Source organism: Takifugu rubripes, chromosome 4, assembly GCF_901000725.2.
Source record: "Takifugu rubripes chromosome 4, fTakRub1.2, whole genome shotgun sequence".
In the NCBI taxonomy this organism is placed as follows: domain Eukaryota; kingdom Metazoa; phylum Chordata; class Actinopteri; order Tetraodontiformes; family Tetraodontidae; genus Takifugu; species Takifugu rubripes.
Genome location: NC_042288.1, coordinates 15,933,413 through 15,959,327, shown reverse-complemented (window position 1 = coordinate 15,959,327; position 25,915 = coordinate 15,933,413). Strand labels below are relative to the sequence as shown.

Sequence of the window (25,915 nt, the reverse complement as noted above, 5' to 3'; positions counted from 1 at the left end):
GCTCCATAGCGCTACTCAACAAGGCGAACAGCGGCGCTCTGCGAAAACCACTTTTACCCATCCGCATCCAACATCAACGGGCGTCCGTTGGACGACGTTTAAACCCGCGATCTCCTTCACATAAATGTTCCTATGGATAACTGATCCACTTTCGTCGAAAAACAGAAGTGTTTCTCAACTTGCCAGCATAGGTAAGCCTGGTTTTGTTCGCCCGAGCCATCGCTATTTTGCTTCTCTGCTGCTAACCAAGCTAACCTTGACGTTAGCTAACTTGTTAACTAATGCTGTGGTGGTTACGGTGGCTTTATGGAATGAATGAACGAGGCGCCCGGACGGCAAAAGAAAACAAAAAACGACGAACGTGAATACAGGAGAAACTTGAGTGGGTGGATGATAAAGTTAGGTGTTAAGCAGCCATATTACTGCGTGTAGCATAACGGGCAGGCTAGCATGCTAACGCTGCACCGGGATGGATCAGTTCTCCAGCCTGCCGGAGCAGCGCTGCCTTGTTTTGTTGTTGAGCAGAGGAATCCGGGGGGGTCGTCGAGCGACGCCTGTCAGCTTGTTCCACAGCACCGGTCCAAAGGGTTCGACGTCCGACGCTCGCTGTTGCTGCGGGACGAGATGTGTCGACGTGCATGTAAAGTCTATCCTTAAACGGCTAAATTGCCTCGTCAGGCTGCCCTTTTGTGCCACTGGTGTCGTCGGCTTCTCCCGGCTGACTCGTCCAGCGTCGGCTGGTCTAGATACTCGGTACCACGGAACCGAGTGCTGACCGTCACCATGAGCGAGCGGCTCTATTTTCTGCCCTGATTGACGGGGCTTGATTCAGCCTTCCTGTGTTTTGCACATTTCAGCAACATCCCGCTTGCAGGGAGGTCGGGCTCTGATCGAGGTCGCTGCGGGCTGTAGTTCCGCAGCACCACCGTCTGGGACCCGGGCAGACCCAGCTGAGGCTCTGCGAGCTTTGTTGTTGACGCGGCGGCTGCCCGCACCGGTCGTCGCCGCCTCCTCCGCGGCCGCACCGCGGCACGAGCTCCCGGTCACGCGGCTCCGGAGCCCCCGGAGCCCCCGTCGGGGTTGACCTTGTTGCGAACCGCTTCGCTGATCCGTTTCTTTGTCACAGGCGAGCCCGCCCGACGCTGCCGCGGTCGCTCGGGGACATCCTGGACGCGTCGCTAAAGGACATTTTAGAACAGAGCGTGAGTGTTGGGGGGCCACACGGCCGAGGGGCCCCCCTCCAGCGTGTGGGTGCGAGGCAGCTTGAATGGGACGTTTCTCGGGGACGAGCAGCCTCGTTATCGCCCTATTTTCCGCGTCGAGCGAACTCTCCGCAACAGCGTCGCACCGACACAAGAGAGAAACGAAAGCGAAGGCAGTCGGTGCGGCGTTGCTGCCCCATCCCGGGACCAGTCCCCGGGACCAGGGACCGGGGAGCCGTGGGAGAAGGTCCGCTCCACTAATGGCTCCAGCCGGCAGCAGCGCCGCGGTGCCCGGGGAGCCGAGCTCCGGGCTGCGGCGGATCCGGTCACCGGACGCCGCCTTCGCCTTTGTGTGAAGCGTGAGGAGAAGCCGCCTCGGTCTCCAGCAGCCAACAACTTAGTTGGTCCAAGAAGCCGGGCTGGCTTCCATGTGCTTCAGGGATGTTCTCCTGGAGGGTGCTCGCCGGCGCACATGCCCCGGGACCGGCGAGCACCCGCTTCTATGCAGGCGAGAATCCTCTAGGTTTCTAGAATCAATTCACACGGTGGATCCCCGGTTGGGTGTGCAGGGTCCGCGTGGCTGTGGAGCATGGGAGTCGTGCTAGCAGCCCAGTTGCACCCAGCAGTGTGGCAGGAGGAGGGAAGTGACGTCATCGGCCCAGAAGCGCGTCTCACCTGAGCAGGTTGAAGTTGCCATTGCAGGAGTGCTTAACGGCCTGTCCGCACTGTGTGTCTGCAGCCTCGGATCGCTCGCCCGGGTCGCCCAGAGGACTCGTTGAGAGATGAAGGTAAGCCACGCCGCCTTCCGCCGCTCTAACGCCGCCCTTCCCACACGTCCCTAGACATGCTAATGTGGCTATAGAACCAACGGTAAAACCTCTGCTCTCTTCTTCTGGTTCAGAACCTTCAGCAAATGTCAGTTCTGGTTCAGACCCAGTGGTGGGAAGACTTTGACTGAGGCGCCACATTAGTTTGCTAAGCAGGAAATCAGCAGCTGTTTTTGTTAAAAACCCTGTTTCTGTGATGTTTGTCAAAGTCTGGACACGTCGTGGTCCAAACACGGTGGTCCAAACACGGTGGCGCCGGCCCTGACTGGCCGCCAGCGAGGCTGTCGCTGCACGATCGTGCACCAGTAGCACGCGTGATGCACCTTAAATGTTAGTTTTAGTTTGAGTGTCGTTGGTGTTGTTGGGTCCTCTCTGCGTTAGGGTTCGGGTCTGCTTTGTGTCCCACCAGCTTCACTTCCTCATTAACGAGCGTTGACGGACGGCCTGATCACGCCGCCGACCCCCCAGCACTGGGGGGTGATGGTTACTGCTGGTAACCATGAGGTTAACTGATTAACCATGATGGTAACTGGTGATGGTTACTGCTGGTGATGGTTACTACTGGTGATGGTTACTGCTACAGGTGATGGTTACTGCTACAGGTGATGGTTACTGCTGGTGATGGTTACTACTGGTGATGGTTACTGCTACAGGTGATGGTTACTGCTGGTGATGGTTACTGCTACAGGTGATGGTTACTGCTACTGGTGATGGTTACTGCTGGTGATGGTTACTGCTGGTGATGGTTACTGCTACTGGTGATGGTTACTACTGGTGATGGTTACTGCTACAGGTGATGGTTACTACTGGTGATGGTTACTACTGGTGATGGTTACTGCTACAGGTGATGGTTACTACTGGTGATGGTTACTGCTACGGGTGATGGTTACTACTGGTGATGGTTACTGCTACAGGTGATGGTTACTACTGGTGATGGTTACTGCTACGGGTGATGGTTACTGCTACAGGTGATGGTTACTGCTACTGGTGATGGTTACTACTGGTGATGGTTACTGCTACAGGTGATGGTTACTACTGGTGATGGTTACTGCTACAGGTGATGGTTACTGCTGGTGATGGTTACTACTGGTGATGGTTACTGCTACAGGTGATGGTTACTGCTGGTGATGGTTACTGCTACAGGTGATGGTTACTGCTACTGGTGATGGTTACTGCTGGTGATGGTTACTGCTGGTGATGGTTACTGCTACTGGTGATGGTTACTACTGGTGATGGTTACTGCTACAGGTGATGGTTACTACTGGTGATGGTTACTACTGGTGATGGTTACTGCTACAGGTGATGGTTACTACTGGTGATGGTTACTGCTACGGGTGATGGTTACTACTGGTGATGGTTACTGCTACAGGTGATGGTTACTACTGGTGATGGTTACTGCTACGGGTGATGGTTACTGCTACAGGTGATGGTTACTGCTACTGGTGATGGTTACTACTGGTGATGGTTACTGCTACAGGTGATGGTTACTACTGGTGATGGTTACTGCTACAGGTGATGGTTACTACTGGTGATGGTTACTGCTACTGGTGATGGTTACTACTGGTGATGGTTACTGCTACTGGTGATGGTTAGTGCTACTGGTTACTACGGCTGGGTTGGTTTCATATTCTGAAAATCTTCAAGAAGAACTTGTTATATTCTTGACCTCCCATGGTCCATAGATGATGAACATAGTGAGGAACCGTGTTGATCCTCTCCAAAAGTTCAGCTCACGATGAGCCGCCCGACTTAGGGACAGAGCTACAAGCCCTTTATAACCCACATTTCATCTCTCACACACACACACACACACACACACACACACACACACACGGGGGGGGGCAGCAGCGCCATGATCCCACCTGCTTCCAGTAGCCTCGTCTGATGCCAGTCTGTGGAGTCTGCTAGCAAACTAATTAGCCTGTTAGCTTTGCTGCACTTGGGGCCGTTGTTTGCACGGTGACACAAGTGTCAACAAACTTCAGATGTCATGTGACTGGCTGCTCTGGAGACCAGTCATGTGACAGGATGGAGGATAGGCTGACGTCTGTCTTATTGTCTTCTGGTCACCGGCACCGATACGAAACGGCCCTCATCAAGGAGGGCCGTGCTAAAGTAGCGTGTTTGGAATCCTCCCATTTGAGAGCACTCTCAAAGGCTCATTTAATGACGTAAGAGGCTGTGAACACTAGAATTCTGTGGGGGGGGTCTTTGATAACTGTTCTTACATGTGTGCAACGAGGACATTCTTTTGTGTTTATATACATTCCTTTTGAAACTGCCATGTCATCGCCAAGGCAACCCCATTTAAAGGACCGGTGACTGGAGTTGTGGCTGGACAAAGGGCTGATTCACCGCCGGATTATTGGACGTGCGCGCTGAGCGCACGCTTCAGACGCTCGTTCCCCGGCCCCTTCACACCAACACGGGTGTTTCTAATATCTCAACGCTTACACAGAAACCAAGTTGTTAAGAATAAATGAACGAGGGGACGATTTCCTCCGCTCAGTTTTCCAGCTCAGGCAGCAGCTGTCACACGCACCACTCCAACGGCTCATGACATCAGGTCAGCGGCGAGCACCGGGAGGCTTCCTGGGCGCCACGTGCAGCGGTACTGCTGAGTGCACAGACACACAACCCCTGCACACACTGAACATGAGCGCCAGCCCTGGCTGGGGGAGGGGGCAGTTCTAACCATGTGGTCACATTTCTGGGTGGTGGAGATTGTTGGGTCAGAACGGCCCAAACCACGCCCACCCTGGCCCTTCGGGGGTCTCATTGGACCAGCACCCAACAAACCGTCCCGTTAACGTGACTGTACCCTCTGCTGTGGTACATTTGGACTGCTCAGAACCAGAGAGGAGCCCACAGGTGGGTGACTTCAGGTGAGCATTGGGTCTGGTCCAGTAACACCTGAGCTACCGCACCTGTGTCTCACCTGTGTCTCAGAGTACAGCTGGTTCATCAGGTGTCTGACCACCTTTGACCACCTCTCTGACCACCTTTGGCCAGGTGTCATCTGACCTGCCCTCCTTCATGTGCTGCTCAGTATAAAGGAACCCACTTTGGCTTTAACTACTAACTAACCAGCTGGTCACTGCAAAGGTCGCAGTAGTGAAGTGCTGCTGCTCTGGTCCTGGATGTTCAGTGTGATGCTCTACACAGTAATAAATCTGGATTTATGGCTGTGCACCAGCTCTACACAGCACAGCATTTACACCCCCCCCCCCCCCCCCCACACACACACACACACATATCCTGGACAGTACTCAATGAAGAGAGCGATGATCCGAAGGTGTCATGTTCCCGGCGTGTTGCTGGTGGCGCTACAATGACCATATGTGCTCCAATATTGTGAAGTATTTCATGAACCTAAGCTGCATTATCACAGATGTTTCTAAAAGAGCGCTAGGTTGCCATTGGCGACCATCTGTTAGGGGATTCCAGCGATGACAATCGTGCCTCGTCAACAGTGATCACCAGTCACCAGAGCCGGTTCTGGTTCTGGTTCTGGTTCTGGTGAGCGGCAGGTAGAGCAGTCGGAGACGGAGCTGCTAAACATTGGCTGAGCTTCTTAAGGCATCAAGCTAATTCTAGCAAAATGCTGCTGGAAGATGCTGAGACGGCGTTCTGTTGCACTCGGTCATGTGACCACCAGCCGTCCAATGAGAGAACTGAAGCTCTCAGTCATTGAACCTGTAGTTTAGACACATTTTCTACACTGCTTGAGTGTCTGGTGGAATCCTTGACAGTGTCTGATCTTTTTCTCCTTGCTCGTTGCCCATTTCCCCCCAGTGTTTGGTTTGAGTGACGCTGGGATGATTAAAGGCTGGAACCTTCTTGTGTCCGCACCAGTCCTGAGTGAACGGGCTTCACATAAGCAGGGGTGTAATATGTTTAATCGTCTACAGTTCATCTTCCAGGGCATCTTGTCCCTGAAGTGCAGAGCAGAAATGTTCTGTGATTGTGCGTCTGAGGCTGGAGCTCATCCTCATAACGAGAACTGTGTCTTGTTCAATCAGGCGTCGTTAGAGGTCGGGCCGCCATCAGCTGCTCGCTGAGTGGAAGGCTTGATGAGCATAGCTGTGTGTTTTATTTCCTGCTTTAAACTTTGGAGGATGGCATCTGAGCCAGCTCTGCAGGAATCCTGCAGCTCCAAGCGAGTCGTCGCAATGATCTTCTCTCAGTTATCCAACCGTTTTCTGTCCTTCAGGACCATTAGAAAAGAGGAACTCAGCATTTTTCTCCCCAGGGATGGAGGTTTCTTTCATGCTCCAGAAGGTCTTAACTTCTGGAGCTTCTCATCGCTAACGTTCAGCATCCACAGCTGTGATCTGCCTCTGTTGGTCCAGGGAATTAACCGGCTCTTCTGTGTGCTGCTCCGGCCGGGCAGGACAGGAGACTAATGGGGTGTTTGTTCAGGGGTGGGGGCCCCTGTCAGACACCGTCCCCAGCCCCTGGGCAGCACATCCACTGGGATTAGATGGAGCTTCTCCTGAGATAATGGCAGGAAACGGGACGGTGCCACCTGTAGGTGCTGCAGCTCAACTCGCGTTCCAACCGAGGGCTCTGGGTAATTCCTTAAATTAGACTTTAAGACATGGCTGACGGCAGCCCCGGGTGTTGGGACCTGGGCTGAGATGTGGAGGGTTCTTGGTTCCAGCCCCAGTGCAGACAAACCATGGAAAGAGTTCTGGGAGTAGAAGGTGCCAGACGACCTTCAGAGCACTGCCCAGGTACCCTTGAGCAAGGTACCGAACCCACAAATGCTCATCTGGGGCCCTGTGATGAACTGGGGACTCTCCTGGGGGGGGGGCTGCCTTCACCTTTCAGCCCCCCAGTGACCCTGAAAGGGACGAAGAGGTGAAGAAGAGGAGACGTGTGCAGTCGTTTATTCTGTGCAAAAAGGATTTTCTGGATAACTGACGACTCTGTAGTAAACGTGAGCCCGACAGACGCGTTTGTGTTGTCACATGATCGTCCCTCCTGATCCCAACTGAGCGCCCGCCCACGGACACCGCAGTGTTGTGCACGTGCAGACGTGTTAGTGGGTCAATAATGGCCTATGATGATCTTCCTCTAATAGCGGGAACGTTGACGTAAGTTAGCACCTTGGCTAACGGTGACATGTCCCAGCCTGCCAGAACCATCTGTGCCTGAAGGGTCAGAGAAAGGTTTAGTTCATCCTACAAACATTTAAATTCTCCGTGGGATTTGGTGCTCATAGGGTCGGCTTGGGTGCAAATCCATCATCTGAGCTCTAGTTGTAGAGTAACGGCCCTTCAGCTGATCCACATCAGTGCTATTTTCTAACCTTCTTACCCACTTGGTGCTGCTCCTTTCCAAACCTGTGATAGTCTCTTTCAGTCCGTCTTTTCATGGTCTGCTGCCTCCCACTAGGAGGATGGTGCTGGTCCTCCCTTAATAAGGTCAAATGAAAATCCATCCCAGCACAAATATCTCCTGATTTCCCATCAATACTGTTTCTCCGCACTTGTGTAAATATCCAATGGTAGCTGCCCCCGTGCACACGCAGCATCTGCTTCCTCTGTGTGCTCTACCCTCGGCGTGTCTGTTCTTGGGGAGCTTGGAGGCTTGATAAACATCCAATGATGACACAAGATGGTGCTGTGCGTTGCGGAGAGCTTCTTCCCTGCCATCATCAAAGCTGCAGTAAAGTGGCCTTTTTGTTTGCTCCCTCGGAGACGTGTTTTCCAACATCCAGAGCAGATGGTGTGTGTTTTCCAGGCTGAATCACTGAGCTGGGTGGATTTCTGTGTAACCAGGCCAGCCCATGCGTGGCCTTCACAACACCCCTATGCCAGGAAGTAATATTTGTGATAAAACACTTTCAAATCCACTCTGTTTTGAACTTGCTTTCAGACCCTGGAGGAGCCCCCCTACTTGACTGTAGGGACGGACGTGAGCGCCAAATACAGAGGGGCTTTCTGTGAAGCCAAAATTAAGTCTGCCAAGAGGCTGGTGAAAGCCAAGGTAAGTCCCAGCGTTGAGAGCAGGAAACCCAGAATGAAGAAGTGTGACGTGTGTGTTGTGTGTGTGAAGACGTGTGCAGCAGGGCTCCATGTTGTGGCGCTCCGAGGATCACGATTGCTGCTTCCGCCATGTTTACAGAGCTCTCAGGAAGATTCAAAGCTGGTATTATTATTGCAATGACCTCCAGGCCAAGTCTCTGCCACCAGGGTTGGGTGGTGGTCCTGTTCACACAGGTGAGCAGCACCTGGGTCCCCAACATGCAGCTCTGAGGGCCTCTGCAGCTGTAGCTCCGCCCCCTTTATGCTCTGCTGATGAAGGCCCCGCTCGGCCCAGTGGGACCGGAGCATCTGGGCGATACAATAGAGATGGATCACTTGTCTCTGCGTTCTGCTGGAGTGTGTGGGAGGAACAATGATCGGAGTCTGGCTCTTTCCCTGCATTAGCACGCTGCCCTGTAGGTAGACAAAGGAGCGCTGTTGTGTTGTCCTGAAAACATCAAATGTCTTTCTGTCGGTGGGCAGATGGAAGCCACATAATAAAGTCGACTCCGACGTTCCCCCTCTCAGCCTGATGCTAAAGCACTAATAGGGCACTCTCGGCTCAGAACTAAATTAGCGTGCTAATTGGTCCAGTGTGAGTTCAGTATTGCTGAACTGGAGCTTCGTACACGGACTTTGAAATAGGGCAGTTGTGCAGTAGCTGCACCTTAATGAACTCCTGTTTGCTTCATCGTTGTGTCTGCTGGTCCCTTAAAGTCCAGGCTGGCAGAGTATGGTGCTGTGACCCTGTGGGGGAATTCTCAACCCCAGAGATGTGTAGCGCACACGCTAGCTAACCATGCACTGGTGCACACAGCCACGAGGTGCGTCTGCTTGGGTGCACGTTAGCAGGCCAACATCTGAGTTTGGATTTCTGAGGTCCTACAGAACTATCCAGTTGGCCACAGGGTTACACACACTTCTGGAGCCCCAGACACGGATATGTGGCCTCCTCCGTATGGAAGTCTCCGTGTTTCCACTCCGACAGGAGCGCCTTATTCTCCTTGGCCAGTATAATGACAAAAATGGGAATGTTAACAGACTTACTAATGTATAACGATGGTAAAGGCACATGATGCCCCCCCCCCCCCCCGTATGTGCTAACATGTGATGGTTATGGGCTGTAGGTTCCTGCCCTCCCAACCACTGCTCCTGTATTAGGAGGGAACCTTTCCTGGAATTGTTGCCTTGTTTTCAGACATTGTCTCCCCTTTAATGCAGGGCTGAAGATTCCGATTGGATTCATCGGATGAATGTGAAATCGGTTTTCCCGTTGCGATATTATTATATTTTACCGACTTTCACTTCTGGCGTCTTCTTTGCATAAGCTCCAGTGTGTGTGCTCGTGCTGGTGCTGGTGCTGGTGCTCGTGCTGGTGCTGGTGCTCGTGCTGGTGCTGGTGCTGGTGCTGGTGCTGGTGCTCGTGCTCATGCTCGTGCTGGTGCTGGTGCTCGTGCTGGTGCTGGTGCTGGTGCTGGTGCTCGTGCTGGTGCTCGTGCTGGTGCTCGTGCCGGTGCCGGTCCTGGTGCTCGTGCTCGTGCTGGTGCCGGTGCTCGTGCTCGTGCTCGTGCTCGTGCTCGTGCTCGTGCTCGTGCTCGTGCTCGTGCTCGTGCTCTTCCATCAGCTACTGTTGCCAGGCTGCCGTGCAGACGGCCCAGCAGTGATCAGATTATGGTCTCCTCAGACTGGGCCCGGCTGTAGATGAGGGGGTTCAGAGTCCAGGGGGGGAGGGTCACTTCATGGCTGGTGGCTCCAACAGGCAGGACTCAGCTCCAGAAAGCAGCTTTAGGAGTCCAAACACTTACTAATCACCACTTGTTGCCAGCAGGTGTTGCTGGAACAGTGAAACTCACCACACTCTGCTCGCCTGTCACTGCCTTTTAGTCCAGGCTGATCAGACTGGACATGCTGACATTTGAGAATGTGTTTATTTACTGGTCCCCCCCCCCCTCGCTCTCCCCCAGGTGACCTTTAGGCCAGATCTGTCCACGGCTGAGGTCCACGATGAAAACATCAAAGGAGTGTTAAAGGTAGGTGTGGAAGGATGGAGGAGAGCAGCACGGCTGCATCTTCTGCTGTTTGCATCATGTTGGGATGAGGGCTAACCCCCCCCCCCCCCCCCCCCCGTTTTGTCCCTCAGGTGGGAGCTGTTGTAGAAGTGAAAAATCCGGATGGAGTCTACCAGGAGGCTACGATCAATAAGCTGACTGATGCTAGCATCTACACCGTCGGTGAGCCCTTTATCCGAGCTCCTTATCCTGGAATTGGAGACAGAATTGAGATTCATAGATGATCTTCAAGGTCTTGTGCTTTATGTTTATAAAATATGCTCCAAAATCTACAGCTGAAGCATCACTCTTCAAACCTCCCTCACTCATAGCAGCATTCAGTGGGTCAGGGTCAGGGTTGACCCTGACCCTGACCCTGACCCTAAGTGGATGACGATCCAGTTTAATGTCCACAGGCTGATTCACATTTACTATATGTGATCAATGTTGTGTTATTAGTTAATCACTGTTTTCCTTCTTAGTCTGCTATATTTCCCCCAGAGCATAAAGATACAAAGACACAATAATAGCAGCAAAATGATGGTGTATTGATGCCTTTCCTCATCTGGTCCTGGCCCATTTTCTCTTATTTCATTCATAAAAGACAAAAGAAATGACAGGTGTAATAAAGCGGAGCAGCAAATCTGGGATTTTAAGGATTTAGACGGAGTCACTATGAGATTAAACTGAAGATGCTGCGATGATTTAATCCCATATGTCTTATTGTAATGTGAAGAATGTGAGGCACATTTGATGGCACCTACAATCAAAAGAGGCTTTTTCAGCTGTGCTGCTGGTTCCGCTCCCCCAGGAGGCCTCCATCCTCTAATAACAGCCACCTGGAAGTGGCTTTCACCAGCTGCTGGGCACTTTTTAAGAGGAACCTCGTTTGTTTCAGCATCCCGCCACTCAGAGGCCTGTTGTTCACGCACGTACGCACGCACGTGCGTGCGTGCGTACGTGCGTGCGTGCGCGGGCCCTACTTTCAGGGCCTGATTGGAATTGCAGCGTGAACGAACGTCTCGTTTGACCCGGCCTGATTATAGCAGCCTGACGGTTCTTCTCTCACGTCTGCAGTGTTCGACGATGGCGACGAGAAGACCCTGAGGCGTTCCTCTCTCTGCCTGAAAGGAGCGCGTCACTTTGCAGAGAGCGAAGTGAGTAGTGGGCCGTCCTGCTCTGGAGGACCGCCGCCCTTCTAGAAACGCGGCTATGCATGGAACCGTTTGAGTAGCTGTTAGCTTTCCGGCTGCACCATTCATGCTCAGCTTTGCCTCGTGACGCTGAGGCCCCGTTGTTTCTCTCCTCCAGACGCTCGACAGACTCCCTCTCACCAACCCCGAGCATTTCGGAACACCTGTCATCGGCAAGAAGGGCAACCGTGGCCGGCGGTCCAACCCAGTGTGAGTATCTTCCTCCCGGCCTGCACAGGATCAAATGTAACGTACCCAAGGACCCAGCGCCTCAGTCGGGCCGAGCTGCGGCGGCTACACGCTCCAGATGTGGGGAGCTTTGGCCGCTGGGGGCCTTTGGAGCCTGCTAAAATTGTAGCACTTTTTTGCTAAGAAAAGAACGATAATTTAATTTTCTGACTCCTTTCACATTGAGAGTAAAGTCAATATTACTCTCAACATCAGTGCAATATTGACCCAGTGGGTCCCAGCTGCGTGTCGGCACCTCGGACCTCCGTGTGCAACAATAGGGCTTTAACCCTTTAATTACACGCACTGACCGTGGGATAAAGCCTGGGGTGCCAAAACAGGGGCAGCTGCCTGTTCCACGATATAATATCTTCTTCTGGTAATGGAAGAGTTCTCTGTGGACCTGGGCAGGAGCATGTCTGCGGGCTGAGTCGGCGTTCAGGGTTGATATTGATACTCATTCCCTGATGTATAAAACATAGCTGCATGATTGACCTTTCTGAGGAGGAAATTGGTGCATTTTTATCACCGTTTCTTTATCCACGTGCAGCACTTTTACAGTTTAGATGAAGGTTTTTGTTTCTTCCCATCAAGCAACACTCAGATTAGATGTGCTGGGGGAAATGTTGGCCATGGAAGTGACCTGCAATCACTGGTGTGAGGGTGGAGGCCTGATGTGGCTGCAAACAGGAGATGTTTCCTCCTTTAACCGCCGTCATCCCTCCTGTCATGGCTGCCTGTGTTAGTCGTGTTCCATGATCCACGTGATCTCAGGCACAGATGGACACATGTTACACTTCTCTGGTGTGAACGATGGGACGTTCTCAACTATAATTAGCACTGTAATTGATTTGATTTCCCTTAATCAAATCAAGATTAAAGTTGCTCCACATAGCTCTGTGCAGTCTGCAGGGTAACATTTCCATCCCATCCACAGTCAGGAAGAGGAGCTGTCTTCATCCTCCAGCGAGGAAGAGGAGAGCGACCAGCGGCAGAATGAGGATCTGTTTGGCAAAGTGGTGTGCGTGGATGGGGTCGCCCCCGGGGACAAGAAGAAGAGCCCGTGGTACCCTGCTCTGGTGAGCCACAGCCTGTTCCCTCTCATGCTCTGCTCCACCAGTGCCACCCAACACTCCTCTCTCTGCACCAGCTCCTCCACACCTGCCTCCGGAACATCTGGCAGTCACTCAATCAGTCGCTAATTATTTACCTGTTTCCTGTCAGCAAGAAAGCCTATTTTGACTCTGTGATCGGCCTCATTTCTCATAGAGAAAGTATCGAAATGCGTTGACCAAAAACATTGAAATGGCTTTTTGATTTGGGCAGCAGTGCAGCACAAACATGGGTTTAATGTTTTCACTTCATCTGGGTCCACCCACACAACAGCTCTTAACCACTATTAGCAGAGTGCTGAGCTGACAGGACATGTTTGTTTATGTAAGTGTGAAAGTAGAGCAGAGACCAGGAGGGGGGGCAGGCTGTCCCTTTAACTCTGGACCCAGCTGCCCCCCCTCTCCCTGGTTGGCTGTTCCTGCTCCCTGCTGCCCCCCGGTGGCAGCTCTCAACAGTGCAGCAGATGGCGGCCTGTCATTGTTTACACTCTGGGTTGATGGCAGGGGGTGGGGCATCACAGGGGGCGGGGCATCACAGGGGGTGGAGCATCGCAGGGGGCGGGGCATCGCAGGGGTGGACGTGTCACCAAGGACACGGACTTCAGGGACTCAGCACCAACACAAGTGTCCTGGTGAAAGACAACTCAAAATGTCTACTGTTGTTGCAGCACAGGGAGGGAAGTGTGTGTGTGTGTGTGTGTGTGTGTGTGTGTGTGTGTGTGTGTGTGTGTGTGTGTGTGTGTGTGTGTGTGTGTGTGTGTGTGTTTCTGCAAAGGAAGAGTTCTGGTGGGAATTAAATGTCCATAACAGTAGCGCTGCAATGACACAGCTCCCACTGTGGTGCTGCTCAGCTTCTGGAAACAGCTGTGAGACCCCCCCCCCACACACACACACACACACACCCCTCCTCTCCTCTCCTCTCTCTCCTCCCCTCCCCTCCTCTCTTCCCCTCCTCTCCTCCTCCCCTCCCCTCCTCGTCTCCTCTCCCCTCCTCCTCTCTTCCTCTCCTCTCCTCTCCTCCTCCCCACCTCCTCCTCCTCCTCCCTCCTCCTCTCTTCCTCTCCTCTCCTCTCCCCCTCTCCTCCTCCCCTCTCCCCCTCTCCCCTCCTCCCCTCTCCTCCTCCTCCTCCCCCCTCCTCCTCCCCTCCCCACCTCCTCCTCCTCTAAACTCCTGTCTCCTGTGTCTGAAGGTCATCTCTCCAGACTGCCATGAAGATGTGACGATGAAGAAGGACAATGTCTTCGTCCGCTCCTTCAAAGATGGAAAATTGTAAGTTGTACTGATGCTGAGGGGATTATTGGATTAGTGAGTCCACTCAAGGTGTTATTAACAGCTGTTATTAACAGTTGTTATTAACAGTGCCTTTTTTCTCCGGAATATTAAATCCCGGGGAGTTCTTCCTCTCTCGATGGTGTCGGTCAGGCTGCCAGCGACTGCCCCTCCCCCCCCCCCCCTTACAGGCAGCATTGGTGTGCGTCTGAAAACTCTGCTCTGTTTTGCAGTTACACGGTGCTGCGGAAGGATGTCCGTGAGCTCACCTGTGAGTCTGCCCCCAAAGCTGATGCAGGACTCAGACCAGGTGAGTGGACTCGCACACAGCAGGGTGGCAACAAGGGGGCAACAAGGGGGCAACAAGGGGGCAACAAGGTGGCAACAAGGTGGCAACAAGGTGGCAACAAGGGGGCAACAAGGAGGCAATAAGGAGGCAACAAGGAGGCAACAAGGAGGCAACAAGGGGGCAACAAGGTGGCAATAAGGAGGCAACAAGGAGGCAACAAGGAGGCAACAAGGGGGCAACAAGGTGGCAATAAGGAGGCAACAAGGCGGCGCGAAGACACACAAGTTGTGTTTTCCTGTCTGGGTGCAGCAGGGCTCCTGCAGCAGGAACCAGCTGCTATTGCTGCTCCTCTCAGACCTTTTTCCCTCACGCTCGTCTCACTTCACCGGACTTTGTTAGATTTCAGGAGTGGTGAGTGTAACTGTCCCCCCTCTCCCCCCCCCCCCCCCCCCCGCCCCCTCCCTCTGTTACCCCCCCCACTCCCTGTCGTTATTTGACAGCCCTGGATGCAGCCTTGGAATTCCAGCAGCAGTTTGTCGTGCCAGACACTTGGAAGACAGAGGTGAAAGAGGAGAGCTCCAGCAGCGAGGATGAGGACGAGGATGAGGACGAAGAGCAGGAGGAAGATGCCAGCGGAGAGGAGGAGGAGGTAGAGGCGGGAGCCTGCAGACGCTCTTCTCTGCCTCTCAGCGAAGAAAATGTCCTAAGACTCGGGTTTTCTGTCTGCAGGAGGAAGTGGAGCCTTTCCCAGAGGAGCGGGAGAACTTTGTGCAGCAACTCTACAAATTCATGGAGGACAGAGGTGAGCCTGATTAGCCTGGTGCTACCCTGACCCTAACCTGACCCTGACCCTGACCCTGACCCTAACCTAACCCTGAGCCTGACTAGCCTGGTGCTACCCTGACCCTGACCCTGACCCTGACCCTGACCCTAACCCTGACCCTGACCCTGACCCTGACCCTAACCTAACCCTGAGCCTGACTAGCCTGGTGCTACCCTGACCCTAACCTGACCCTGACCCTAACCCTGACCCTGACCCTAACCCTAACCTAACCCTGACCCTAACCCTGACCCTGACTAGCCTGGTGCTACCCTAACCCTGACCCTAACCCCCCTGCAGCTTTGGCCCTGGCCGTCACGGTGGCCTCACCTGTCCCCCTCTTGTTATCTCCTGTCCCCCTCTTGTTATCTCCTGTCCCCCTCTTGTTATCACCTGTCCCCCTCTTGTTATCACCTGTCCCCCTCTTGTTATCTCCTGTCCCCCTCTTGTTATCACCTGTCCCCCTCTTGTTATCTCCATTCTCTGCAGGAACTCCGATCAACAAACGCCCAGTTCTTGGCTACAGAAACCTGAACCTTTTCAAGCTCTACAGGCTGGTGCACAAGCTGGGCGGCTTTGACAATGTAAGTGATACTCTGGCGGCGCCGCCTGCTGCCGCCGTTGACTCCGGCTACGCTTGTCTTTGGTGACTGACAACATCGTCATGTTGGAACAGATTGAAAGTGGCTCCGTGTGGAAGCAGGTCTATCAGGACCTGGGAATCCCGATACTCAACTCAGCCGCTGGCTACAACGTCAAATGTGCCTACCGCAAGTACGCAGACACGCCGCCATCACTCTTGCTGTGGTAGAAAAGCTTCCCTTTATTTTTAGAGCACTTCAGTCTGGATGTTTTTCCATTTAGGTACTTGTATGGATTTGAGGAATACTGCACCTCCACCGCCATCACCTTTAGGATGGACCTCCCTCTGAAACAAGGTGCCAAGGGGGAGGTGAAGTCAGAGGGAGACGCAGGAGCCGCTGCCACATCCTCCAGCTCTGGAGAGCAGGCAGCCCTGCCCGGAGCAGGCACCTCCAAAGCCGCCTACGTGCTCTGCAAGGTGCACTCTTCTGTTTAGGGGCTTCACCTCCGCGCTGTTGTAGGCATGAACATTGACCTTTGATTTTATCTGCTCATACACCCTGTTTCCACACAGGATGACAAACCTGAGTCAGTGGAATGTGTCCCATTGAAGACGGAAGGACAGGACGGCGGGAACGGCGAGGAGGCAGGTCCTCTCAAAGCAGATGCAGACGAAGGCTCGTCGACGGCGCTGCCTGGAGCCGAAGGCACGAAGCGGGAATATGACGACGAGCACGAGAGCAAGAACAATTCTGGGTAGGTGCTGCAAGGACTCAGACGGGGGAATCAGGAGCCACACGCGTGCTCCCTGCTATGTGGAGGAAACGTTCATTTCTAAACCGACTTTCATGCACATAGAAAAAAGGTGTCCAGCACGCGTCACCTTTCAGTGGTAGGAGATGATTAACAGATGACCTGAGGATCACTAACTCCCAGCAAACCCACAGTCCACTGAGCTGCTGAGGGGAAGAGGCTCCGCTGTTACCCTGCCCTGTCTGAGCTCACTGGCCTCTGCTATTATCATTCCTGGAGCTCCGTTAGCATCAGCGGCTAGCTGTCACCTGCTGTTCTCCCTCGCTCCGTTAGCATCAGCGGCTAGCTGTCACCTGCTGTTCTCCCTCGCTCCGTTAGCATCAGCGGCTAGCTGTCACCTGCTGTTCTCCTCTCCCTCGCTCCGTTAGCATCAGCGGCTAGCTGTCACCTGCTGTTCTCCTCTCCCTCGCTCCGTTAGCATCAGCGGCTAGCTGTCACCTGCTGTTCTCCTCTCCCTCGCTCCGTTAGCATCAGCGGCTAGCTGTCACCTGCTGTTCTCCTCTCCCTCGCTCCGTTAGCATCAGCGGCTAGCTGTCACCTGCTGTTCTCCTCTCCCTCGCTCTGTCTTGCTTTCTCTTTGTCCCTCCTCCTTCTCTTTATCCTTCTCTCACTGAGCAAAAGCTGCATGGCTGATTTTTCTATCATTTTGATGCTCAGCTTTATTAAATGTTTAATGTGTGAACGTGTGGCCATTGATGCTCTAACGCCCAGATCATCCCCTCTCCATAGCAGCTGTTGTGGCTGCCCTGGTGTTTCTGTAGGGATCTCTGTGCACGTGGAGCTGGTTACAGACACTCTGTCAATCAGGAGGCCTCAAACTGGTTAGGCTGGGCTGACCCTGAGCCTAACCCTGAGCCTATCCCTGTCCCTGACCTTGACCCTGACCCTGACCTTGACCCTGACCCTATCCCTGACCTTGACCCTAACCCTGAGCCTATCCCTGACCCTGAGCCTATCCCTGACCCTATCCCTGTCCCTGACCTTGACCCTGACCCTGAGCCTATCCCTGACCCTGTAGGCTGGTCAGAACTGTGTAGCAAAATAAGGCTGCTGGTTTTAATGGATGACAAATCAGACGCCGTTTTGTTAAGAATTCCTAATTAATTAGTGGTGGCTGAGCACTGTTTAATTCCCAAACTTGTGTGTTTATTAATGTGTTTCACCGTGTGGGAATGCTGAAATATTGAGCTTTTTCCGACTTTTGTTCAGTAGAAACAAAGGCTAATGTCATTCCGAGTGAACCCGAAGTGCGTCGTTATTTTCTTGACTCTGTTGTGTTGCTGTGACGCTGGTGAGTTTCGTCCTGGGGGGGGGGGGGGGGCGTGTGGAGCACCTGTGGAGCACCTGTGGACTCCTTTAACTCAGTTTTCTAGTGTGCGTGTTTATGCTCGTCATGGCGTGTGACTTTTTTCTCTATTCACTGTCAACAGAGCACTCGTGTGTGGAGGTTGTAGGTATGAACTGGCCTGTGTGGAGTAGCATGTTGTAGCTGGTTTCCATGGCAGCAGATGGATTTGCACCTGTAGCAGCGCTTTCTCCTAATGCTGTAGCGTCGCTTCAAGCTGCGCTTTGCTAACCTGCTCTTGTGACCTCTTCTGACCTGGTGGCACCATCTGGCCCGACTGATGCCGTCACAGCTGGACGCTTTAAAAAAGAACCTTATTATTGGTCCCATTGCATTTCAAACGGGGATTTTCCACCTGGTCTGCAGCCTAAACGGCCCCTTGGTTGAGCTGGTGGGGTCATTTCTGCCCCCGTCAGCGGTGGTCAGAGAGGCCAGAGATTCATCAGGGATGATGGCGACACCAGGTCGTGATGAGGTGTCACCGGTTCTACTGCCCCACCTGTACACCCCCCAGCTTCCATATCATGTTCTCCACTAGCTCCCCCTTGTGGCTGCTCTGTTGGTGTGTGGGGGTGTGTGTGAGCCCATGTGGTGTGTGTGGGTCCGAGGGTAGGCGGCTTGGTAGAGCAGCGCTTTGAATGATGCAATGAAAGATGTTTCATTTCTCATGTCGCTTTGGTTAAGAAGGCAGGGGCAAAGGTCAAAGGTAGTTGGACAGGACAGGACAGGTGAAGGGTGTGGAGAAGAAGGGCTCTGTAGGACCGGACTGAGCCGGGGGGGTGGGGGGCTGCGGTGCTGGACGGGGCAGTCTAGGGCCAGGAAGTGCTGAAATGTTTTTCTTGCAGGGATGACAGCAGTCAGGAGGGGGAGGAAGGGGAGGAGTTTGAGTGTTACCCCCCAGGGATGAAGGTGCAGGTGAGGTATGGGCGAGGCCGCAATCTGAAGACGTACGAGGCCACTGTGAAAGAGGCAGACGTGGAGGGGGGAGAGGTGCTCTACCTGGTGCACTACTGTGGCTGGAACGTCAGGTAAGACAGGACCTGGGGAGAAGTGACGTAACTATATTCAAACGCCATCTTTGAACCTTGAACCAGGCTGCAGGGGCAACCCCCCAGCACAGAACCCCCCAGCACAGAACCCCCCAGCACAGAACCCCCCAGCACAGAACCTCCCTTCCTCACCATTCTGCTTCGCCTGATCCAGTCCCACTGGGCCCCCTAGTGGCAGGAACAGAACGGAGCACTGGGTGGTTGGGGATCTTTCCTCAGCTTCCCTCACTCGGTTCTGTCTGCACCCCCTGTCTGTCTGTCTGCCCCCCTGCTGTCTGTCTGTCTGCCCCCTGTCTGTCTGTCTGCCTGCCTGTCTGTCTGCCCCCCTGCTGTCTGTCTGCACTGTCTGTCTGTCTGCCCCCCTGCTGTCTGTCTGCACTGTCTGTCTGTCTGCCCCCCTGCTGTCTGTCTGTCTGTCTGCCTGCCCCCCTGCTGTCTGTCTGTCTGTCTGTCTGCCTGCCTGTCTGTCTGTCTGTCTGCCTGCCCCCCTGCTGTCTGCCTGTCTGCCCCCCTGCTGTCTGTCTGCACTGTCTGTCTGTCTGCCCCCTGCTGTCTGCACTGTCTGTCTGTCTGCCCCCCTGCTGTCTGTCTGTCTGTCTGCCTGCCTGTCTGTCTGTCTGCCCCCTGCTGTCTGTCTGCCTGCCCCCCTGCTGTCTGTCTGCCCCCCTGCTGTCTGTCTGTCTGCACCCCCTGTCTGTCTGCCCCTGCTGCCTGTCTTTCTGTCTGCCCCCTGTCTGTCTGTCTGCACCCCCTGTCTGCCCGCCCCCTGCTGTCTGTCTGTCTGTCTGCCCGCCCCCTGCTGTCTGCCTGTCTGTCTGTCTGCCCCCTGCTGCCTGTCTGTCTGCCTGCCCCCCTGCTGTCTGTCTGCCCCCCTGCTGTCTGTCTGTCTGCACCCCCTGTCTGTCTGCCCCTGCTGCCTGTCTGTCTGTCTGCCCCCTGCTGCCTGTCTGCACCCCCTGTCTGCCCGCCCCCTGCTGTCTGTCTGTCTGCCCCTGCTGCCTGTCTGTCTGTCTGCCCCCTGCTGCCTGTCTGCACCCCCTGTCTGCCCGCCCCCTGCTGTCTGTCTGTCTGCCCCCTGCTGCCTGTCTGTCTGTCTGCCCCCTGCTGCCTGTCTGTCTCTCTTAAAACAGGCTTGAGTGTAACTGAACCGTTCCCTGCCGGTGGTTTGCTGTGGTACTTTAGCTCAGCTCCCACCAACGTGCTGCTCCACTCACCTCTACCTCCCAACCCTCCCCCCTCCCAACCCTCCCCCCTCCCCCTCCCCCCTCCCCAGGGTCAGGGTTAATGCAGTATTAGGTAGAGTGTAAGGGTTCATGACACCGTCGTTAATTATTGGCATTTCATTGTCTGGTTGTTGTTGTGTGGTCCTCTAGCACTCTAAAAGAAGGTGGGCTGATCTCTGCATTGTGTGTGTGTGGTGTGGAATCTTGTAAATCTCCATTTTCCATCTTCCCCAAATCCCCCCGGTACTGTTGGAACGGTGCTGAATATGATCTGTGTGGTGGTCTTCCTGGTTAGTGCCACGGCATCCCTCCCTTTGCTCTGGGGGGTTATTGTGTCAGAACCTGTGGGGTCCAGGCAGCTCAGGCGTCTGTGTGCTGCCTGTGTGAACGGCTGTTCGCAGCTCTTTAGGATCCTCTCGATGAAACGGCCTCTTGTGTTTATCTTTATCTTTGTTCTTAGATATGATGAATGGATCAAAGCAGACGAGATTGTCCGCCCAGCCAACAAGAACGTGCCCAAAGTAAAGCACCGCAAAAAAATAAAGGTACGGCGTCACAGTGGCAACGTTTCAGCTGGGACCCCCTGGTTGTCTCGTGTGGGGACTCGCTGACTGTGCTGGATTTTGACAGAACAAAACGGAGAAGGAGCAAGACCAGTTGGAGAGACTGGGTGAGAGAGAGGCCGTGGAATCACCGTCCAACTCCAGCAGAGCCCCGCGCTCCAAGTGTGGCCTGAGCCAGGATGTCTTTGCCAAGATGGACGGTGGTGAGCTGAGAGGGACTCAGCTGTCTCCGGCCAAGGCCATAGAAATCACCTCTATCCTCAATGGCCTGCAAGGTAGCATCACTGGTCTGGCTGGTGGTGCCCAGGTAGCCTGTTACCATGGTGCTCACACTGACACATCCATTCTGTCTCCTCAGCTTCTGAGATGTCCACCGATGAAAGTGAGCAGGAGAACGAGCAGGGGCAACAGGCTGATCAGGATAAGGCAGGCAGCAGGGGCAGCCCCAGGATGGGTCCACCAGAGGCCGTGCAACCGTGCGAGCACCGGGAGGGCGAGACCCTTCCACAAGGGTCCAAACCTCCTCCCGGCTTAGCCAAGATCCCAGAGTTAGTCTGTGCGGCTGAAACTTCTGATGTCGGGAAACGTCACCGTCAGCCAGAGACCGAGGGAGAGGGGAGCACTAGGAAGAGGAAACACGATGGTTCCTCAGAGAGGACCCCAAAAAGCCAGTCCAAAGCTAGGACTAGAAACACCAGGAGTACTGACTGGTTGCCCGGAGGTTCTCCCAGGAAGCTGGAGATTTCTGCTTCTCGGGAAGAGAGGGGGGCCTCGCTCAGCAGCAGTTCTGACGAGGAGGCTGCGGCACTGGCTGGATCACAGGCAGAGGAGAGCGAGCGAAGTCGGCCAAAACCCAAAGGATCCAAGAAGTACAACGGGATGAAGGAGAAGACGAAGAGCAACAGGCAGGCTCGGTTTTGGGAGATTCCGGAGAAGAGGGTGAAAGTGGCCGGTAATGCAGAGGAAAGGCCAGCGGTCCGCTCAAAGGGCCAGAAGGATGTGTGGTCCAGCATCCAGGCTCAGTGGCCCAAGAAGACTCTCAAAGAGCTGTTCTCAGACTCGGACACCGAGGCCGCCAATTCTCCGCCCCCCCCCATCCCGCCATGCTTGACCCCCAACATGCAGCGGGCTGCCGGAGCCGAGGACGACGCCTCCGAGGAGCAGCTGGAGGCGGACAAACTGCAGGAGTTTCCCAGCAGCGGCAGCAACTCTGTACTCAACACACCTCCAACAACGCCAGAGTCCCCCTCAGGGGGGGGCAGCGCCGTGGAGGACTCGGGTCAGGCGCAGCCCTCCCCCCCTCCGCCATCCGTCATCCCCAGCCTGCCTTCAGAGCCGGTCTCTGACGCACTTCCCCCCAGGCCCAACCAGGAAGAGATGACGGGCGGTCGCAGCGAGACAGACAGCAGCACGGTGGAAGTGGAAAGCCTGGGGGGGGAGCTCCAAGATCTTCCTCAGGACGAGGGGGCCAGGTCCCCCTCAAAGGTGTTTGATGTCAGCCTCTCGTGCAACAGCAGCAGCAGCTGCAGCCTGGAGCTGAGCGGCACCAGCCAGCAGGAGTGTGAACACAAGTCCAAAGGTACAGGCAGCAGCCGGTCGGTCTCATCCCGTTACTGAAGCAGCAGGTGGCCCAGCAGCAGCCCCCAGGTCCTCCTGCCCTCTCACCCCTTCCTCTTTCTGTGTTTGTAGCAACTCAGAAACGGCAGAAGGACTCGCAGCCCGGAGTCTCAAAGAAACACAAGCCAATCCGCAAGAGCCTGGCCGTGCCTCCCAAAAAGCATAGGAAATCAGGTAGGTGGCGCCGTGGCGGGGTGGGAGGAGCCGTTCTCCCTCACAGCGGCTGGTTCTCCGCTCTTCCTGCAGCCAACAGCAGCGACAGTGAAGATCCAACCGTCACGGAGGGCACGGCCAAGGCCGCGCTCTCCAAGAACAGCCTGTCGGACGTGAAGGCCGCCGCCGCCTCGCCCAAGTGTCCCGGACGCTCCCCCCCGTCCAGCCATAAGTATCATAAGCAGGGTGACGGCGAGCAGAACCCGCGAGACCACCACGGAAGGTCCCCGCGTGTGTACAAGTGGAGCTTCCAGATGTGTGAGTGTCGCCCGCTGAGCGGCCCCGTGTGTGACGGCGTGTGTGACGGCGTGTGGAGCGGCGTGTGTGACGGCGTGTGTGACGGCGTGTGTGACGGCGTGTGTGACGGCGTGTGGAGCGGCGTGTGGGACGGCGTGTGTGACGGCGTGTGGAGCGGCGTGTGGAGCGGCGTGTGTGACGGCGTGTGGAGCGGCGTGTGTGACGGCGTGTGGAGCGGCGTGTGTGACGGCGTGTGGAGCGGCGTGTGTGACGGCGTGTGTGACGGCGTGGGTGACGGCGTGTGTGACGGCGTGTGTGACGCCGTGTGTGACGGCGTGTGGAGCGGCGTGTGTGTCGGCGTGTGTGACGGCGTGTGTGACGGCGTGTGTGACGGCGTGTGGAGCGGCGTGTGTGACGGCGTGTGTGACGGCGTGTGTGTCGGCGTGTGTGACGGCGTGTGGAGCGGCGTGTGTGACGGCGTGTGGAGCGGCGTGTGTGACGGCGTGTGTGACGGCGTGTGTGACGGCGTGTGTGACGGCGTGTGGAGCGGCGTGTGTGACGGCGTGTGTGACGGCGTGTGTGACGGCGTGTGTGTCGGCGTGTGTGACGGCGTGTGGAGCGGCGTGTGTGACGGCGTGTGGAGCGGCGTGTGTGACGGCGTGTGGAGCGGCGTGTGTGTCGGCGTGTGTGACGGCGTGTGTGACGGCGTGTGTGACGGCGTGTGGAGCGGCGTGTGTCGGCGTGTGTGACGGCGTGTGTGACGGCGTGTGGAGCGGCGTGTGTGTCGGCGTGTGTGACGGCGTGTGTGACGGCGTGTGTGACGGCGTGTGTGTCGGCGTGTGGAGCGGCGTGTGTGACGGCGTGTGTGACGGCGTGTGGAGCGGCGTGTGTGACGGCGTGTGGAGCGGCGTGTGTGACGGCGTGTGGAGCGGCGTGTGTGACGGCGTGTGGAGCGGCGGCGGCTCTCAAACGCTTCTTTGTTCTTTGTGTTGGTGCAGCCGAGCTGGAAAAGATGAGCAGCCTGGAGAGGATCTCCTTCCTCCAGGAGAAGCTGCAGGACATCAGGAACCACTACCTGTCCCTCAAGTCGGAGGTGGCCTCTATTGACAGGCGACGGAAACGCATGAAGAAGAAAGAACGAGAAAGTGAGTCGGGGCTTTGACGCCCATGTCGGCCCCCCCCTTGTTGTTGTTGTTGTTGTTGTTGTTGACATATTCAGGCTCTGCTGTAAACGGGAGGATCGTCATTATTCCGGGTGGTCCAAAGGCCCCGTGTGTCCGTGTTGTTGCTTTTCCACGTGCACGCACTCGTTTCACCGCTCGCTCTCTCTCCTCCAGGCACAGTAGCTGCTTCCTCTTCGTCCTCCTCTTCCTCTTCCTCCCCCTCGTCCAGCTCGCTGACAGCCGCAGTCATGCTGACGCTGGCCGACCCTCCGGTGTCCTCCTCATCTTCGTCTTCACAGAACTCGGGGGTTTCGGTGGAGTGCAGGTGACAGACGGAGCAGAACGCCGCTGCACTCAGCACTTAACCAGCACCCCGGGGGCGCCGCCCCCCAGCGCCACCACGAGCAGATCATAACGACGGGGGCACAACATCCAGACCAGAGACAAAAAAATCAAAAGAATCAAGCACTATTTTTTATCGACAACTGTTTTCTTGGCAAGCTAACGGCACTTAAGTGCACTTTTACGGAGATTGTATTGGGGATAAAATTTGACAAAAATCGACGTGCTCCTTTATTGAAGATTTGTAAGAATCCTTTTTTCAAGCAATAACTCTCCCTTTTGTATTGGTGAGGGGTTCTTTCCCGTGAAGGTGGTGGGAGTCCAGAAGGGTTTAAAACGCCTCCGTGTGGTGTGTGTGCACGTATGTGCCCGTGTACGTGTCTGCGCTGGTGGGGGTTCCGGTCCATCCACAGCTGGGTGGGTGGCGCTGGTCGGATACTGTAGTGCCTTTTTGTTCTTTCCTATCAGGCACTTTGAAAAAGGGCAGCACTTGTTTCCATGCTCCTCTTCTCGGACCCGAGGCGCCACAGGAAGGACGGCCCTCCCAGGGGGGGTCGGGGCCGCTGCGTCGGACAGATGGAGGTTTTGATCTGACACCACTGAGCAGACACGTCAGGGCAGAACACTACTGGATCACCTGCTGGGTACTACTGAACGCTTGTCCGGCTTTGGTAAGTTGAAGGGTGTCAAACGTGCAAGGATGGAGGCTGCCAACATCTCGTGGTCACGTTAATTTTCGCACGTGAGCCTTTCTGTCGCTCCGCGCCAGTGTTTCTATTCAAGGTTTGCACGGCGCCGTTAATGTCCTCGGTTGCACATCTAACTGGATCGAGCAACTCTGAAGTCAGCTGTGAGTATTTCAGCTCTTGCTCAGAACTGCGGCGCACGTGAATGAAGCTAACTCCCACATCAGCAGTGTTTCTTTCGTAATCGTTCTTGCTTTATTGCACATAAAGCGATGAAATTGTCTCAGCATCTGCCACTTTCGATCATCACAGTCCACACGGACGCGCCAGCTCTGCCCCATATTCACCCCTACCAAAAACTGTTAGCTTCTCTTTCCTGTGCTATGACTAGATTCAAGGTAAAGCTATTGTAAATGTGCATTTATATCATAAATTGAGGTATGTGTATACATTTCTGAAGACGTCTCCGCTGTTTCCTCTGTATAGAGCCCCGACTACGATAACCTGAGGTTACATTTTGTTTGGCATTTGTATGTAATTGTATTGCTTTTGTTATACATTTGTATATTGAGAAGTGTTTTTGAGTCAAGCTATTTAATATCTTGCACTGTTAATAATGTGTACTTTTGTGTACAGACACTTTTACGGTTTTAACTGTAGTTTGAGTGTAAATACTGAGGGTTACAGCATGTGTGTTTCTGGCCCATTTGCTCCTCATATTTGTGTTCTTGTAACATACTTGTGTTGTTTTGTTCTGCTTGACATTTATTTCAGTAGCCATGTCATATATTTTCTTTAGCTTCACTTTTGCTTTTCATGCCTCGTGATTTTCAAAGCAAAATGGTAGTTTTGGATGCGACAGGACACTTTTGTGTGGCCCGAAGCAAAAGCTGTATGAACTTGTACATGAAAATGGCGCATAGCTTAAAAGAAAGTAAAGGAGCTTATCGGGAAACGCTCAATAGTATTTATTAGGCTCATCTAATGATGGTCACTGTGTAATTTATTGTAAAAAGCAAAGCAGAAGCCTCTGTTTGAAATAAATGCCATAGTTTGTGAAA

General features: G+C 54.5%; 1 protein-coding gene across 5 annotated transcripts; it reads left to right on the top strand.

The window, feature by feature from the left end:
- Positions 1-16: 16 nt before the first annotated feature.
- Positions 17-25,915, top strand: LOC101075125 (AT-rich interactive domain-containing protein 4B). 5 transcript variants are annotated; one of them, XM_029835359.1, is made up of 25 exons: positions 17-191; positions 1,942-1,990; positions 7,913-8,023; positions 10,026-10,091; positions 10,202-10,292; positions 11,187-11,266; positions 11,421-11,512; positions 12,468-12,609; positions 13,833-13,912; positions 14,146-14,222; positions 14,702-14,850; positions 14,931-15,003; positions 15,511-15,605; positions 15,698-15,795; positions 15,886-16,081; positions 16,178-16,359; positions 17,847-17,870; positions 18,607-18,789; positions 20,494-20,578; positions 20,664-20,871; positions 20,955-22,175; positions 22,286-22,387; positions 22,460-22,684; positions 23,662-23,808; positions 24,001-25,915. In XM_029835359.1, exons 2-25 carry the CDS (start codon positions 1,985-1,987, stop codon positions 24,153-24,155), a joined length of 3,888 nt encoding a protein of 1,295 aa, XP_029691219.1. In that variant the 5' UTR covers positions 17-191; positions 1,942-1,984; the 3' UTR covers positions 24,156-25,915. The 5 variants fall into 5 exon arrangements, with proteins under 5 accessions (XP_029691219.1, XP_029691220.1, XP_029691221.1 ...); XM_029835360.1 differs by having other exon boundaries at positions 1,772-1,990; XM_029835361.1 differs by lacking the exon at positions 17,847-17,870.